Source organism: Thermobia domestica, chromosome 8 (genome assembly GCF_964235325.1).
Source record: "Thermobia domestica chromosome 8, izTheDome1.hap1.1, whole genome shotgun sequence".
Taxonomy (NCBI): domain Eukaryota; kingdom Metazoa; phylum Arthropoda; class Insecta; order Zygentoma; family Lepismatidae; genus Thermobia; species Thermobia domestica.
The window spans coordinates 30973472-30987418 of NC_137461.1; the positions used below are offsets into that span (position 1 = coordinate 30973472).

The window sequence follows — 13947 nt, forward strand, 5'->3', positions numbered from 1 at the left end:
AAACGTTTAAGAAAACGCAAGTTTTAAGGTCAATTTTTGTGATTTTTAGGGTCATTTTGCAGGAATTTTAGTGTCAGTTTATAGGTCACTTTTTAAGAAAATTTTAGGTCAACAAGATCCGGGCCCTGGTAATAACCTTGTATATAATAGGGGGTGTTTATGGGCTTAACTTGTGGCCACTTTTCAATTTTTAAAATTCTTATTTAATTTATTTACAAGTAGAGTGTGTGGTACTGTATTAGGAGAAGATAGATATCGATAAATAATGTATTTCAACAGCATAAAAACAAGTCGGGTGTGAAAGAGGGAAAGATGTTCTTTTTGAAGAGAATTTTCAAGATAGCGTTGCCTGACAGATTCAACGGACATTTTTTCTGTACGAGAGCAGCGTATTCTCTTGTAATTTCTTATTCTTGTTTTGCAACCAGGAGTATCAGTGTTCTCAGTATATATTAATAAGAGGAAGAAACAACCAATGTAAACTTATTTTTACACACCAAATCCTCTGTAGATGCGAATTCAATAATACATAAAGAATGGAAAAGTGCATGGCTGGACTGGGATCTTGGGGCCGCGGTGGCTCAGTGGTAGAGCGTTCACCTCCATTGCATGGGGTCCCGGGTTCAAACCCTGCTCCCGTCAAGTGAACTTTGTGGTGGATAAACACCGTGTGCGTGGGTTTCCTCAGGGTTCTCCCGTTTCCTCCTACTTTCTTCATTCCACCATTCCATTCATTGCTCATCGTCATCGTCTCCTTTAGCCTATCCGGTATAACTATGGGACGTGACACTTAACAATTTTATTTCATTTCATTTTGGACTGGGATTTTAGGCGTACCGTGCCCATGGTTAACCACTACGCTACTCAATCCGTTTACGTTACCCAGTCCGCTCCCAGAACAGCTCTACACTCCGTCACTCGCGGAGTAGACTGGGTAGTGTAGTGGTTAATGCATTGGCGATTAAGATAGTGTATGGCTATTCTGGGGGCGGACGGAGTGACAGAGTGGGTAACGCATCGGCATGGTACGCCAAAGATCCCGGGTTCGAATCTCAGTCTAATCATGCACTTTTTCATTCTTTGTGTATTTTTCTCAGTATATGTTTAAATACTATTGGCCGATTTCATTCCTAAACTTACCATTTAGCAAAATGGCTGAATTAAGAAGATAGATTTGAGCATTAATTTTAACAACGTTTGTAGTGTTTTAAACTTCTGGATGGATCTAATTATGGTAGTAGGCCTATGCCAAGTTTTATTAATATTGCCTTGGTCCAAATTCGATTTATACTGTTATATAGTATTTGGAAGAACATGGAATACTTCAGAACAGTTCTTTCAGTTTGTGTTTAGGCAGTATGTAAAAACATGTCAGTTTTCAAAGAAATTTTTTGTCAATCTTGAAATAGATTTTTTTTTTTTTTTTTTTAAGTCCCTTGCATACTCTTAATCTTGTTGGTACATTCCTCTTTGTTATTCCTAGATAATCTGTGCATTTACATATGGTTTCGTAATCCCCGAATCCATGTCCGTTCTGTTATAACTCTTGGAATATGTGAATTGTTTTCTTTTTTAGTTGATGCAATTCATCCTTGAAAATAACATGTTTGTTTCTTTACCTCAACAGGGGGTTCAATCAGCAGCCAATCGTCGCAGGGTGATTCTCCCAAAGTGGTGTTGGTATTCTTCATCGGAGGATGTACTTTTGCTGAAATATCCGCTTTGCGCTTTCTATCTCAACAGGAAGACTGTAAGTATTTTAATTACTACCAGAGGTATGTTATATATATATATATATATATATAGTATGGCGCTAAATTTGTCGTACAAAAGCAGAGGAGTGATTTCTGAGAGTAAAACAAACATAAAAGTTCCAATAAACGTAGGGCGAAAACCTCATCGTTTACGTGTTATAGGCTGCCAAAATAATGAAAAAATAAATTTTAAAGGTTCATAGCTCCAAAACTATGGGACCTACCTTGGTCAGGTCAAGACTGTTTCAGAATCCTGAAGTGCTTGCACAACAATTTTTATAGAGGGAATTTGACTACGGGCCTGTGATATAAAGTACTCTCCAACTACCTTCATAAAAATTGTTGCATGAGTACCTTAGGAATCTAAAACATGTATTTTTGGATAGAGCACATACTAGTTCCTAAGTGAAGTTTTGACTCGACTACTGTAGGTCCCATAGTTTTGGAGCTATAGACCTTTAAAATTCATTTTTTCATGTTTCCGGCAGCCTATAACACGTAAACGATGGGGTTTTTACGCCCTATGTTTATAGGAACTTTTTTGTTTGTTTTACTCTCAGGAATCACTCCTCTGCTTTTGTACAACGACTTTATCGCCATACTATATATATATATATATATATATATATATATATATATATATATATATATCACCTACTGTGATTATCTAATATTAAAAGAAATACTTGCCTCTGTAAACGTTAATTGACAGATAATTATTCTTATTAAGTATACTGTAAGTTGGGGCCATGGTGACTCAATGGTAGAGGGATTACCTCTGGTGCGTGGAGTCCCAGCTACGATTCCTGGCAAAGTATGTGCTGGATGATATCGTGTCCGTGTTTTTTCTCAGGGTACTTCCGTTTCCTCCCACTTTCTCCTTCCACCAGTTCTTCCATCATCATTCACTTGCTTGAATTAACGTCTTCCTTAGCCTAAAGGGCATAATCGTGAGACGGTAAACTAAAAAAAAAAATCATTTTATTCTATGAACTGTCCTCTTGGTGGTGTTGTAATCGAAGGTGGGAAGGGTATATTTTAAGTATCAGTTTCATCTTAAGAAATGGCGTGCTATTGAGCCTGTTATTATTGGTTTCGAATGACGTAGTTTTTAGCGCACTAAAAATTTTATCGATTTCCTCGAAAATTACTTCTGAGGATTTGTCTTCCTCATGCACGCCATTGTGTTCAGATCAACAGCTCAGCGAAATCTATCAATTAATATATGTCTCATCTTGGATTTTATATACATATTTCATTCATGTATAAGGGCATCAACGAATTTAAGAAAGACTATCAAGCTTGCACTTATATATTAAAAGAGGCCGACTGAACAATTCTTACTAATACAGATAGCAACTTAAATAGATGGAAAGATTTCTTTGACGATTTGCTTAATAGTCCAGGCGCATTTGTAAGTCCGTGGGATTTTGAATGAAGGGATGTTGCGGGTAGGTGGAATATCTTCATTAGGAGGTACCTAATCATGTGGTACCAGGTGGCAAGCCGAAAACCGTTGCAGGGGACCGGAAGGGGAGGAAACAAAATGGCCGCCAGTGACAGTTGTCTCTCTGGCTTTAAAGTGCTATAACTTCTACAACTTTTATACTAAAACCTTGAAAGTTGTGCAAGTATGTAAATAACACATCAAACATTCCATTTTAGAACAATTTGCTGCAATAGCAACGCCATATTTTAAATATGGCGCCCTTAAATCCCAAAATTCGGTATTATTTATTTCTTTTCTTTATATTCAAACGAAAATAACTCGTAAACTGCCACAGATACGCGAAATCACCTTGAAATAAATGTTGTAGGTCCATGTAAGGGCTTTCCAACGAGGTATATGCCATTTCTGTATCTTTAAAACTAACGGAGCTAGACTAGTTTATGTTACAATATGTGTATACCTTATAGCTTTTAATATATGGCTAGTAAAATTAGACGAAACCTGCAATTGTAAGTTCGTGAGTTTTGTGTGAAGGATCTTTACGGGTTGAGGGAATGCCTTCACTAGAATGTACCTAATCATGTGGTACCAGGTGGCAAGTCGAAAAACGAGGCAGGGGACCGGGAGGGGGAAAACAATATGGCTGCCGCTCTCTCTCTCTCTCTCTCTCTCTCTCTGTGTGTGTGTGTGTGTGTGTGTGTGTGTGCGTGTGAAGCTTTATAATAGTTTTTTTGTTTTTATTATTATTAGTTCTTTGGCATTGAAAGATTTTTTTCTTTGTTGGACGCATGAACAGTATAGTAGAATGAAATAGGAAAATGGAAGAGCATGAGAAAAATATCAAAAGTCATCTGCAAGTGCAGCTACCTCCTTCGGCGAAGAAAATAAAATTAAGTACAAACTATTCCATGTGTATTTTTTGTCAAGAGGAAACAGAAACCACTTGTGAAATCCTCCAATTATGAAAAAGCGGTACAATGTATAAAATTGAGAGCAGAATGGATGGACAAAGAATACATTGAACTGTATAGACGTTTGGGTGAAGTAACAAGTGAAGATCTAAGAAATGAAAATGCATCATGGCATGCTGATTGCTTGATAAGAACTGCACACACAAGGAGATGATGGAAAGAACTAGAAGATCGTTTGAAAAAGAGCAACAGGAAATCCCCATTACACATCATGAAGACTCGGAGGGTTCAAACTCATATATTACAAGATCACAAACACCAAATTATGAGAAAACAAAATGTTTCTTCTATGACGAAGAAGGAAAACGATGAAACCCGCTGTATGTCATCGCCTACGATCGATCCGGCAGTCGTTTGAAAGAAGCAGTAAGTTTGTCAAAGAATGAAGTGTTCAAAATAACTGCATTGATCCTGGAGGTGCTCATGCACAGGATCACACAAGTCTTGCTGGAATACTCATGTTGTTAACGTGTTGCGGAAAAGCGAAGGCAAGAGGGATTCTGGTCTTAGCTCTGAGAGTGAAGAGACTACCAAAACAGAATTTATTTATTCACTAAGCGAATTCCTTCATGAAGGTCGTGTTACGTCAATGGGTGAGGTAGAGAAACTTTATAATTCCATTGCTAAAAGCAATAATTTGAGTGACGATAAACTTCTGACTAGAAAACAGTTGAAAGCCTTGATAGAGGAAGAATTGGAAAACGTTGGTGTTGTTTTTTCCCATCCGAAGAGGAAGAACGAGCCTCAAAGAATTTCTTAAAAATTACAAACGATATTGCTCCAGCTAACACTGAACAGGATTCTGATGATGTTGGAAGAAATACGAAGATTCTTTTTAAAGCAGCAGACGTTTTGAGAAAATATGCTTTCCAAAGTGAAAAGTGGTCGTTTACTGGGACTGTGGGTGAAAGTGATGTAAAGAAGTCTATTCCAGAGGAGATCTCTCATTTGTTCAAATGGTGTTGCAAAGGAGAGAATAAAATCGGATGTGAAAACGCAAATTTTGCAATCAATGAAAGAAGTCAAAGACTATCACAGACGTTCATGTATGAAATATTGTCTCCTCATCAAGCAGCATATACAAAAGAAAGCTCTAAAGGCAATGTACGCCACACTCATGATCTACTATTACAAGTGGCAGTTGGGATCACTATGCACTCAGCAACACGAAGTAAATTTATTGTACAGTTTTTACATCACGCAGGTGTGTCTATCGAATATAACAAAATTCTTCGTATCGAGACTCAAATAGCAAATGAAATTATCAAGAGTATGGGTTCCTCAGGTGGACATTATATACCATCAGAACTTGTTCCAGGAAGTTTTGTGTATTGCGCGGCAGATAATATTGACTTCCAAGAATACTTGCCATATGGTAAAGGGACTCTACATGGTACTGTTATGGTTATTTATCAAGAGAAACAGGAGGAAGATGTATCTTCTCAAATCAGTTTGTCAGGAAAACCTACGACTAGATCACTCGAGAAGATACCCGAATCAATGTCTAAAATGCTACTTTGCGTCATCTCAGGATCATTAAGACCGTCAAATCCCTCTCTGGTAAGTTCAGCAAAGTCTCCAGAGGAGAAAAATGAAATGAAATCTTTAAGTTTTACGTCCCACGGTTATGCCGGTTAGGCTAAAGGAGACGGTGATAATGAGAAATGAGTGAAATGGTGGAATGAAGAAAGTGGGAGGAAACGGGAGTACCCCGAGAAAACCCACGAGCACGGTGTTTGTCCACCACAAAGTTCACTTGGCAAGGGCTGGGATCGAACCCGGGACCCCAAGCACCAGAGGTGAACGCATCTCCAGAGGAGAGTTCTGAGTTAATTCAAAGATACGAAGGAGATGACATAGTCTGGATGATGGCAAGTTTGCAATTTCTCCGATCGCACACTGATGATTTTGAAGATTCAGAAGAACAGTATAAGAAATCTTCTGGAAGAACTACAACAAACTCTGAATCTCCTGTAGTGCCGACATGGTCGGCTTACAATTCGATTCTTAACAAGACCATGCCCAAAACGAGAGTTTGTCGACTACCTTTGATTGATAGCAGTCCTACCAATGCTTAACTCTGCTTACGTTTATGAAAAGACTTGACCAAAGAGTAGAACTGGAAGAAAGAGATACAACAACACCCGTAATTCTTGCGCTGAAGCTTCAATCACAAATCAAGTACTTCTTACTCTGTTGCTGTTCTTGATAGCATGGCGGAACTCCAAGCGTTGAAAAAGCCAGCGCATGTTAACACATGTCTCGATTTGTCTGCAGAATTCTGCAAAAGAATAAAGTCAACAATGTTGAAATACGATGAGACTCACCTTGTTTTCGACACGTATGGAAATAAGTCATTAAAGATGTCAATGTGGAAGAAAAGAGCAAGAGACAGCCCAACAATCGAATACAAGATATCTGACTCTGCCAATATAAAAAATGTCACTATGAAAAATCTTTTATCTCATCCAAAAACCAAAGATGCATTTACTGCTTATCTTTCAGAAAAAATTCTTCATGCGAGTAAATTGGGAAAACGCTTAGTTGCCAGCTGGAGAACAGAAGCAAAATCTTCAGAATTGAAGGACATCAATGAGTTAAAAGTATTCATGAAGAAGCAAATACAAAAATAATACTTCACAGTCTTTATGCAGCGTCTCAAGGGGCACAGACCATCTACATAATGTCCCAAAATACTGATATACTTGTTTTTTGTGTGTGGTGGTCTAGACACTTACCTGCCAATACGAAGTTTGTCACTGGAGTTGGAGTTAATAAGAGAATGATAGATATTCATACTATCCGTATCTCTCTTGGATCTTCTAGATTAGAAGTCTTACTTGGATTCCATGCTATTTCAGGGTGTGATATTACTGGGGCATTTTCAAGGAAGTCAAAGAAGATGTTTTGGAAAGCATTTTACAACGCTGGAGTTGACATACTTGCATCTCTTGGAAACCTCGGTTGTAGTAAGTTCAATGACGATGATGAAAGGCTAATTGAGAAGTTCATTTGCAATGTTTATGTGCCGAACACTAAAATTCAAGATATTGGGAAACTACGATGGTGGCTATTCACGAAAAGGGACATTCAAGGCTCAGGTCTTCCTCCAACCAGAGCGGCTCTTACACCTTTCATTAAAAGGGTGAACTTCCAAGTACTATTGTGGAAAATCACATCCAAATCTGCCAAGCCCACTAGATTGTGGATGGGAAGAAGAAACCAGTGACGAAAATAATATTGTTCCTGTGATGTGCACACTACCTTGCGCTCCAGAGACTGTATTGCAGTTGATTCGCTGCGGTTGCACAGTAAGTAAATGTTCTTTGACATGCAAATGTCGATCTCGGACCATGCTATGTACAGAACTGTGTCTTTGTGGAGGAGATGAAGATCAGTGTGCAAACCATGACTTACGATGGGAAGATTCAGAAGATGACAGTGATGAGACTCTCGATGACTAGTGAGAAACCATACGAGTTACATCGTAAGAGAGAAACCTTAGAAATAGTATATAAGGAATGCTCAGGTGAAAAACTATCGGTGTGACATCATAGGAGAGAAACCTTAAAAGTATAGTGTAAGGAATGCTGAGGTGAGAAACCATAAGTGTGACATCGTAGGGGAGAAACCTTAAAAATATGATGTAAGGAATGCTCCGGTGTAAAAACATCAGTCTTACATCATAGGGTAGAAATCTTTAAAATATTGTGTAAGGAATGCTCAGGTAAGAAATCATAGGTGTGACATCTTAGGGGAGAGACCTTAGAAATACAGTGTAAGGAATGCTAAGGTGAGAAACCAAGTAGTAAAAACCCACTAACGAACTGAGTGTTTTTTATAGTACCGATTGGGTTAGATAGAAAGTGGATTCTCTAAACAATAGATAAATGAAGTAAATCAAACCCCAAGGTTAATTTAAATGAAGCAAATCAATCTATATTATAAACAATAGTATATACTTATTAGTTACAAAAAATTCTCACAAGAATAAATATTTTCTGTAGGTGTAACTCTTTTACAACCGAAACTGTGTAATTCAAGGATATATTTCTAAACTAATTGTATCACAGAGCATCATATTAAAGATATTAGATATAAGTACGTAAAGCCAAGGTTAATTATGTTGCATTTCTTTACAGTTTATGTTCGTGTTGTGCTTTCGCTATTAAAACCCACAACTTCTGACACCTACCATTACATTAACTAGTTATTTTGTGTTAGTTTTAAATATACGACATTAATCTCTCATTTCAAAGCCCCGATCTGGCCTACAAGTTTATTTCATGCCAATTCCGACTACCTGTGACGGTTTACGAGTTGTTTACCTTTGAATGTATAAAGAAATGGACAAATAATAATAATCTAATTTTGATACTGAAGCACGCCAATATTTAAAATATGGAGTCGCTATGGCACCAAATTGTTCTAAAATAAAATTTATAATGTATTATTTACATTTTTGCACAATCTCGAAAATTTTAATATATAATTTGTAGAAGCTATAGCACTCTAAAACTAGAGAGACGAATTTCACCGGCGGCCATATTCTTTCCCCCTCCCGGTCCCCTGCCTCGTTTTTCGACTTGCCACCTGGTACCACATGATTAGGTACATTCTAGTGAAGGCATTCCCTCAACCCGTAAAGATCCTTCACACAAAACTCACGAACTTACAATTGCAGGTTTCGCCTAATTTTACTAGCCATATATTAAAAGCTATAAGGTATACACATATTGTAACATAAACTAGTCTAGCTCCGTTAGTTTTAAAGATACAGAAATGGCATGTACCTCGTTGGAAAGCCCTTACATGGACCTACAACATTTATTTCAAGGTGATTTCGCGTATCTGTGGCAGTTTACGAGTTATTTTCGTTTGAATATAAAGAAAAGAAATAAATAATACCGAATTTTGGGATTTAAGGGCGCCATATTTAAAATATGGCGTTGCTATTGCAGCAAATTGTTCTAAAATGGAATGTTTGATGTGTTATTTACATATTTGCACAACTTTCAAGGTTTTAGTATAAAAGTTGTAGAAGTTATAGCACTTTAAAGCCAGAGAGACAACTGTCACTGGCGTCCATTTTGTTTCCCCCCTCCCGGTCCCCTGCCACGGTTTTCGGCTTGCCACCTGGTACCACATGATTAGGTACCTCCTAATGAAGATATTCCACCTACCCGCAACATCCCTTCATTCAAAATCCCACGGACTAGGAAATATTGACATATGCTCCTGGACTATAACACGCGACCAAAAACTAATGTTCGTGGAGAAAGAAATGCATACAACAGAACCGAATATTTCAAAGCCTAACCGAATAGAAGTAAAGATCGCTATGAAGAAATTAAAGAAACACAGATCTCCAGATGTAGACGAAATTCTGGCTAGGTTAATTTTAGTTGGAAGGGAAAAATTGTGAAACAAGATACACAAACTCATTCTCCTTATTTGGAACAAGAAGGAATTGCCACAAGAGTGGAAAGAATCAATCATTGTTCCAATCTACAAGAAGGGCGACAAAACTGACTGTAATAATAATCGAGGCATTTCTGTTCTGTCAATATCCTATAAAATTCTCTCAAACTTTCTATTAGCAAGATTGACCCCATAAGCAGATGAAATTATTGGAGATTATCAATGCGGATTTAGACGAAATCGATCAACTATCGACCAGATATTTACCATTCGACAAATACTCGAAAAGAAATGAGAGTACAATACTCCGGTATATCAGTTATTTATTAATTTTAGAAAGGCTTACTGTTCGGTTAGGAGAGAAACATTGTACAGTTCGCGGCATAAAAAATGTTACAAAATGTTTAACTCCAAATTACTAACGAACTCTTGCGCCGTGTGCTTATGCATTCAGAAACACGCCTCGATCGACAAAGTCCTCCTAGTATTCAATCCAACTCTTAATTCTTCTACTCCACTTCTTGACTAAAGCAGTGTGTGTGACGTAATATTCTCTTTCTATTCAGACGGAAAAAAGAGGAACCATGTGCACAAGCTTTATAGCTCTTAAACCGTTTCTTTCATTCGTTTGTTCTGAAATGTTTTTGTAGAGCCTGAATAAAAAAATTGTCACAAAATATTCCCATAGCTTCAGAAACACCTTTATTGGCATTCTTTCCCTTCTTCAAAGACTGCATATTACATCAAGCTAGGAAAATGCTCCTTATAAAATCTATAGAAATTGTCAATCACGGCAGTAGGTGTTGTGCTTCCGAAAGTCTGTAATGCGGGCGCAGAGCTCTAAAAACTACTGACAGAAATGAGTATTATTCAGTGATTAATTTCATTTTATTTTCCAGTAATTGTAAGCAAATGTTCCAGAAGCGTCATTTGGGCAGGACAGAAGGGTGTAATTCCTCCCCCCTCTCTCTTGTGTGTAATAAACACATTTTTTTTTTAATTAAATGTATAGTAAAATATTGATATCAAAAGTGAAACTCTTATGTCGGCGGAGAATCACCGCCCGGCCCGAACGAAATCTAAAATGACTCTGCATTTAGCAACAAGGCCATAGAGTTATGATTGCTAGAGCGCGAGCATTTGGCTTTAAGAGTCGAAGGTTTGATCCCAAGCCATGTGCGTTCATAGTGGAAGACACTGAGAGAGAGAGAGAGAGAGAGATTCAAATATGGAGACAGAGGGGAATGATTTACATATAAAAGTTTAGAATTGAAAAAAAAAAAAAAAAAAAAAAAGTGATCGGACAGCATCCATATTATGACGAAATTTGTGATTTTATGAAACAGAAGAAGGAGTCTCTGAACTAGAAGGGTCAAATCAGATAGTTGTCGAATAAGGTGTAGAACTCTTTTTAGAGAATCAGATGATCGGGAAGGGAGAGAAAGATCTTAAGATCTTGGAAACTAAGAATTTTTAAAAAAATCTTCAGCTTCCGAGACGGGTTTCAAACCACAAACCACTTAGCTATCGAACCATGATTCTATCCATTCAGACACAGAGAACTCTACACAGTCAATCATATACTTTTCCTTTAGCTATACGAACTTCCCTTGTTCAGAACACTTTTTAAGGCAGTAAAAGTTTGTTACTGCTGTCTTAATTGAGTTATATTTGATAAAACCGTTTGATTAAATTAAATAGTGCCAACGTAAACGTTAGACTTTTTTTTTTTTTTTTTTTTTAAAAAAAAGGGGGGGGATGGAAATGTTCATAAGAGTGTAGCTTGGATGCAAACACATAACTTTAAAAACCAGCGTGTTTACGTCATTATGTGCTAGATGAATGGTCAGAGTAAGGGATTCTTACGTGGATGGTTCTAAATTTGAATCCCGACCTTTTTTATTTTTGATCTATTTATTTATTTAGCTAGCTCACACCGTGTATTCCAGAAGTTCAATTTTGAATTAAATGTAGTCGTACCTAGTTTAAACCAAAATTATTTTCAAAAATATTTGCTATTACATGCTTTTGTTTTACTTGCGATGTTTCAACTTTGATATTAAATCTTACAGTCTTAATTTAACTCATTTCCCTACGTCATATCATGATGAAATTTTGCACACCGTGACAGTCGGGTGGTAATACAATATTTCATTGTTATTGTAATATATTTATGTATATGTTGTGAAATTTTGATTCAGAAAAAAAAAACATACAGTGGACCGTGCGATCCAAATGAACTCCTGGAGGAAATTCAAACTAATTTAGTATATGTGTAAATTGCCATCTGAAAAATATACTGAGGGGAGTAAGACCCTAAAACCATTCCTAGAAAGAGAAGGGGTGATACATAAAAGTAATAGAATACGAAAGGTATTGGAGTCAAATTCATAGTTTTTGGGTTGGAGTATTCAGGACACATTTTTTTTTCAAAGGGAGTTTTGAAAACCTTGTAAAGTGCTATGGCAGATACATCAACATCCTTGTTTCTTATATGGTAAAATAAAGTAAGCCATGTTCTTTATTTTCGCTGTATATTATTTATCTTGCATAAATACCTATGCCCATAGCCGCCAGCGACAACTTATTTTCCGATTTATTCCACACTAGGAATTTGCTTTTCATCTTACGCTATTTTCATTTTAGAAATGTATACATCTTGTAGATTGCGAGTTTTGGTCTATGTAATGTGATGTGTCAGCATAAAAAGCAACATTGAAAGTTTCCAAATGTTTTATAAATTGTATTTAGATGACCTATTGTTATTTTTTTGCAGCTCCTGTGGAGTTTGTTATTGCTACAACGAAGCTTATTAACGGAAACACTTTTCTGAAGCCTTTGTTAGAGCCTTTACGCACGTGAAAGCTGTATAAACCATAAAGGAAATTAACACTTTTTCTTCTTCGTCTGTAATCAACTACAATCTGTTTACCTGAGCTACGAAGACACCTTTATTGTTTCAAACACCCTGTATATTTATTTGAAGGATCTTACTAGTTTCCTTTAAACAAAGACATTCCATACTGTTTTGCCAGTAAAAATAATAATTTATTCACCAGAATTTGCCAAAGTGAATGATGCATGAATTACTGTAAAATGTTGTTTTATATATTTTGTACAGACTATATGTATTTATATTGTGAAATAAAGTGCAGATACTTCATATGTATGAGTTTTACTACACATTGAAACATGATTGAACATGCACAGGAACTGCAAAACCGTATGTTGTTAAATTCGCAGTAACTTGAAGATGTAATAAGATAAAGATAGTGAAAAATGTACGACTGGATCTATAATAGGAGCCTTGTCTTTAGCTTACTGTACCCTGCGTTAACCACTAAGGTTCCCAATTCGCTCCCTGAACAGGCTTACATATGAGGGGGTATTGTAAAGTGTTAATTATCATAGTAAAAAAATCAGGATACAGGGATTGTTGTGATTTGTAGTTGTTAACACCTCTCTATGTAGTCACCACCCAGATTCACACATTTCTCCATGCGTTCTTCACTTTACGAATACCGTCATTGTAGAAGTCTGCACATTGTGCTTTAAACCACTCTTCCACCTTATGAATGATGTCATCTGTGTTCTCAAAATGGCGATCATGCAACAGATTCTTCGTTTGGTAAACAAGAAAAAACTCACTGGGTGCGAGGTCAGGAAAATAAGGCAGATGCTGCAATATCTAGAAGCCACACGCCCTTGCTTTGTCGACAGCAGCTTGAGATGAGTGAGCTGGTGTCAGCAAAAGAGGAACCTAGTGCACAGATACCTTACACATGTGAAGTTCGTCATGGATAATTTTCCACACACTACCATAACTGAGTCCAGTTTCATTCATAATCGTTTGGATGGTTACACGTCTGTTTTCGAAGATTAAACACTCCACTTTCTTCACAGTGGCTGCATCATCCGTCAGGGATGGCCTTCCAGATCTTGGGTCGTCTGTGAGAGACATATGACCAATTTGGAGTCTCCTTTCCCATTTTACAATGGTGTCATAGAATGGGCAATCAGCGCCATACGGCCTTCACCTCGTCATGAATTTGTCTGGCATTATCACCCTTCAAATACAGGAACTTTACCACACTGCGAGTTTCAATCTTATCCATGTTGCACTTGGTCACTTTTGGCACACCCACTAAAAAATAACAATCATTAGGAGCTAGTTTGCTTAACATCAAGAACATAAAAAGTAAACATAACAACTGGCAAAATTTCATAATCATGTCGTAAATAACTTCCTGTTGATAGTTAAAACTTTACGATAACCTCTCGTACTATCAGTCTTAAAGTTGGTTCTCAAACACTCAGACCATACGGATTCTCAATTAATTCTTGAATGCTT

General features: G+C 37.1%; 1 protein-coding gene across 1 annotated transcript in view; it reads left to right on the plus strand.

Annotated features, from left to right (window-relative positions):
- Nucleotides 1-12761, plus strand: part of car (vacuolar protein sorting-associated protein 33A) — a 55217-nt gene extending 42456 nt beyond the window's left edge. The window contains exons 11-12 of the mRNA XM_081768322.1: nucleotides 1628-1750; nucleotides 12373-12761. Coding sequence (XP_081624448.1) covers nucleotides 1628-1750; nucleotides 12373-12458 — 209 coding nt within the window. The 3' untranslated portion in view covers nucleotides 12459-12761. The remainder of the gene's footprint in view (nucleotides 1-1627; nucleotides 1751-12372) is intronic.
- The last annotated feature ends 1186 nt before the right edge of the window (nucleotides 12762-13947 follow it).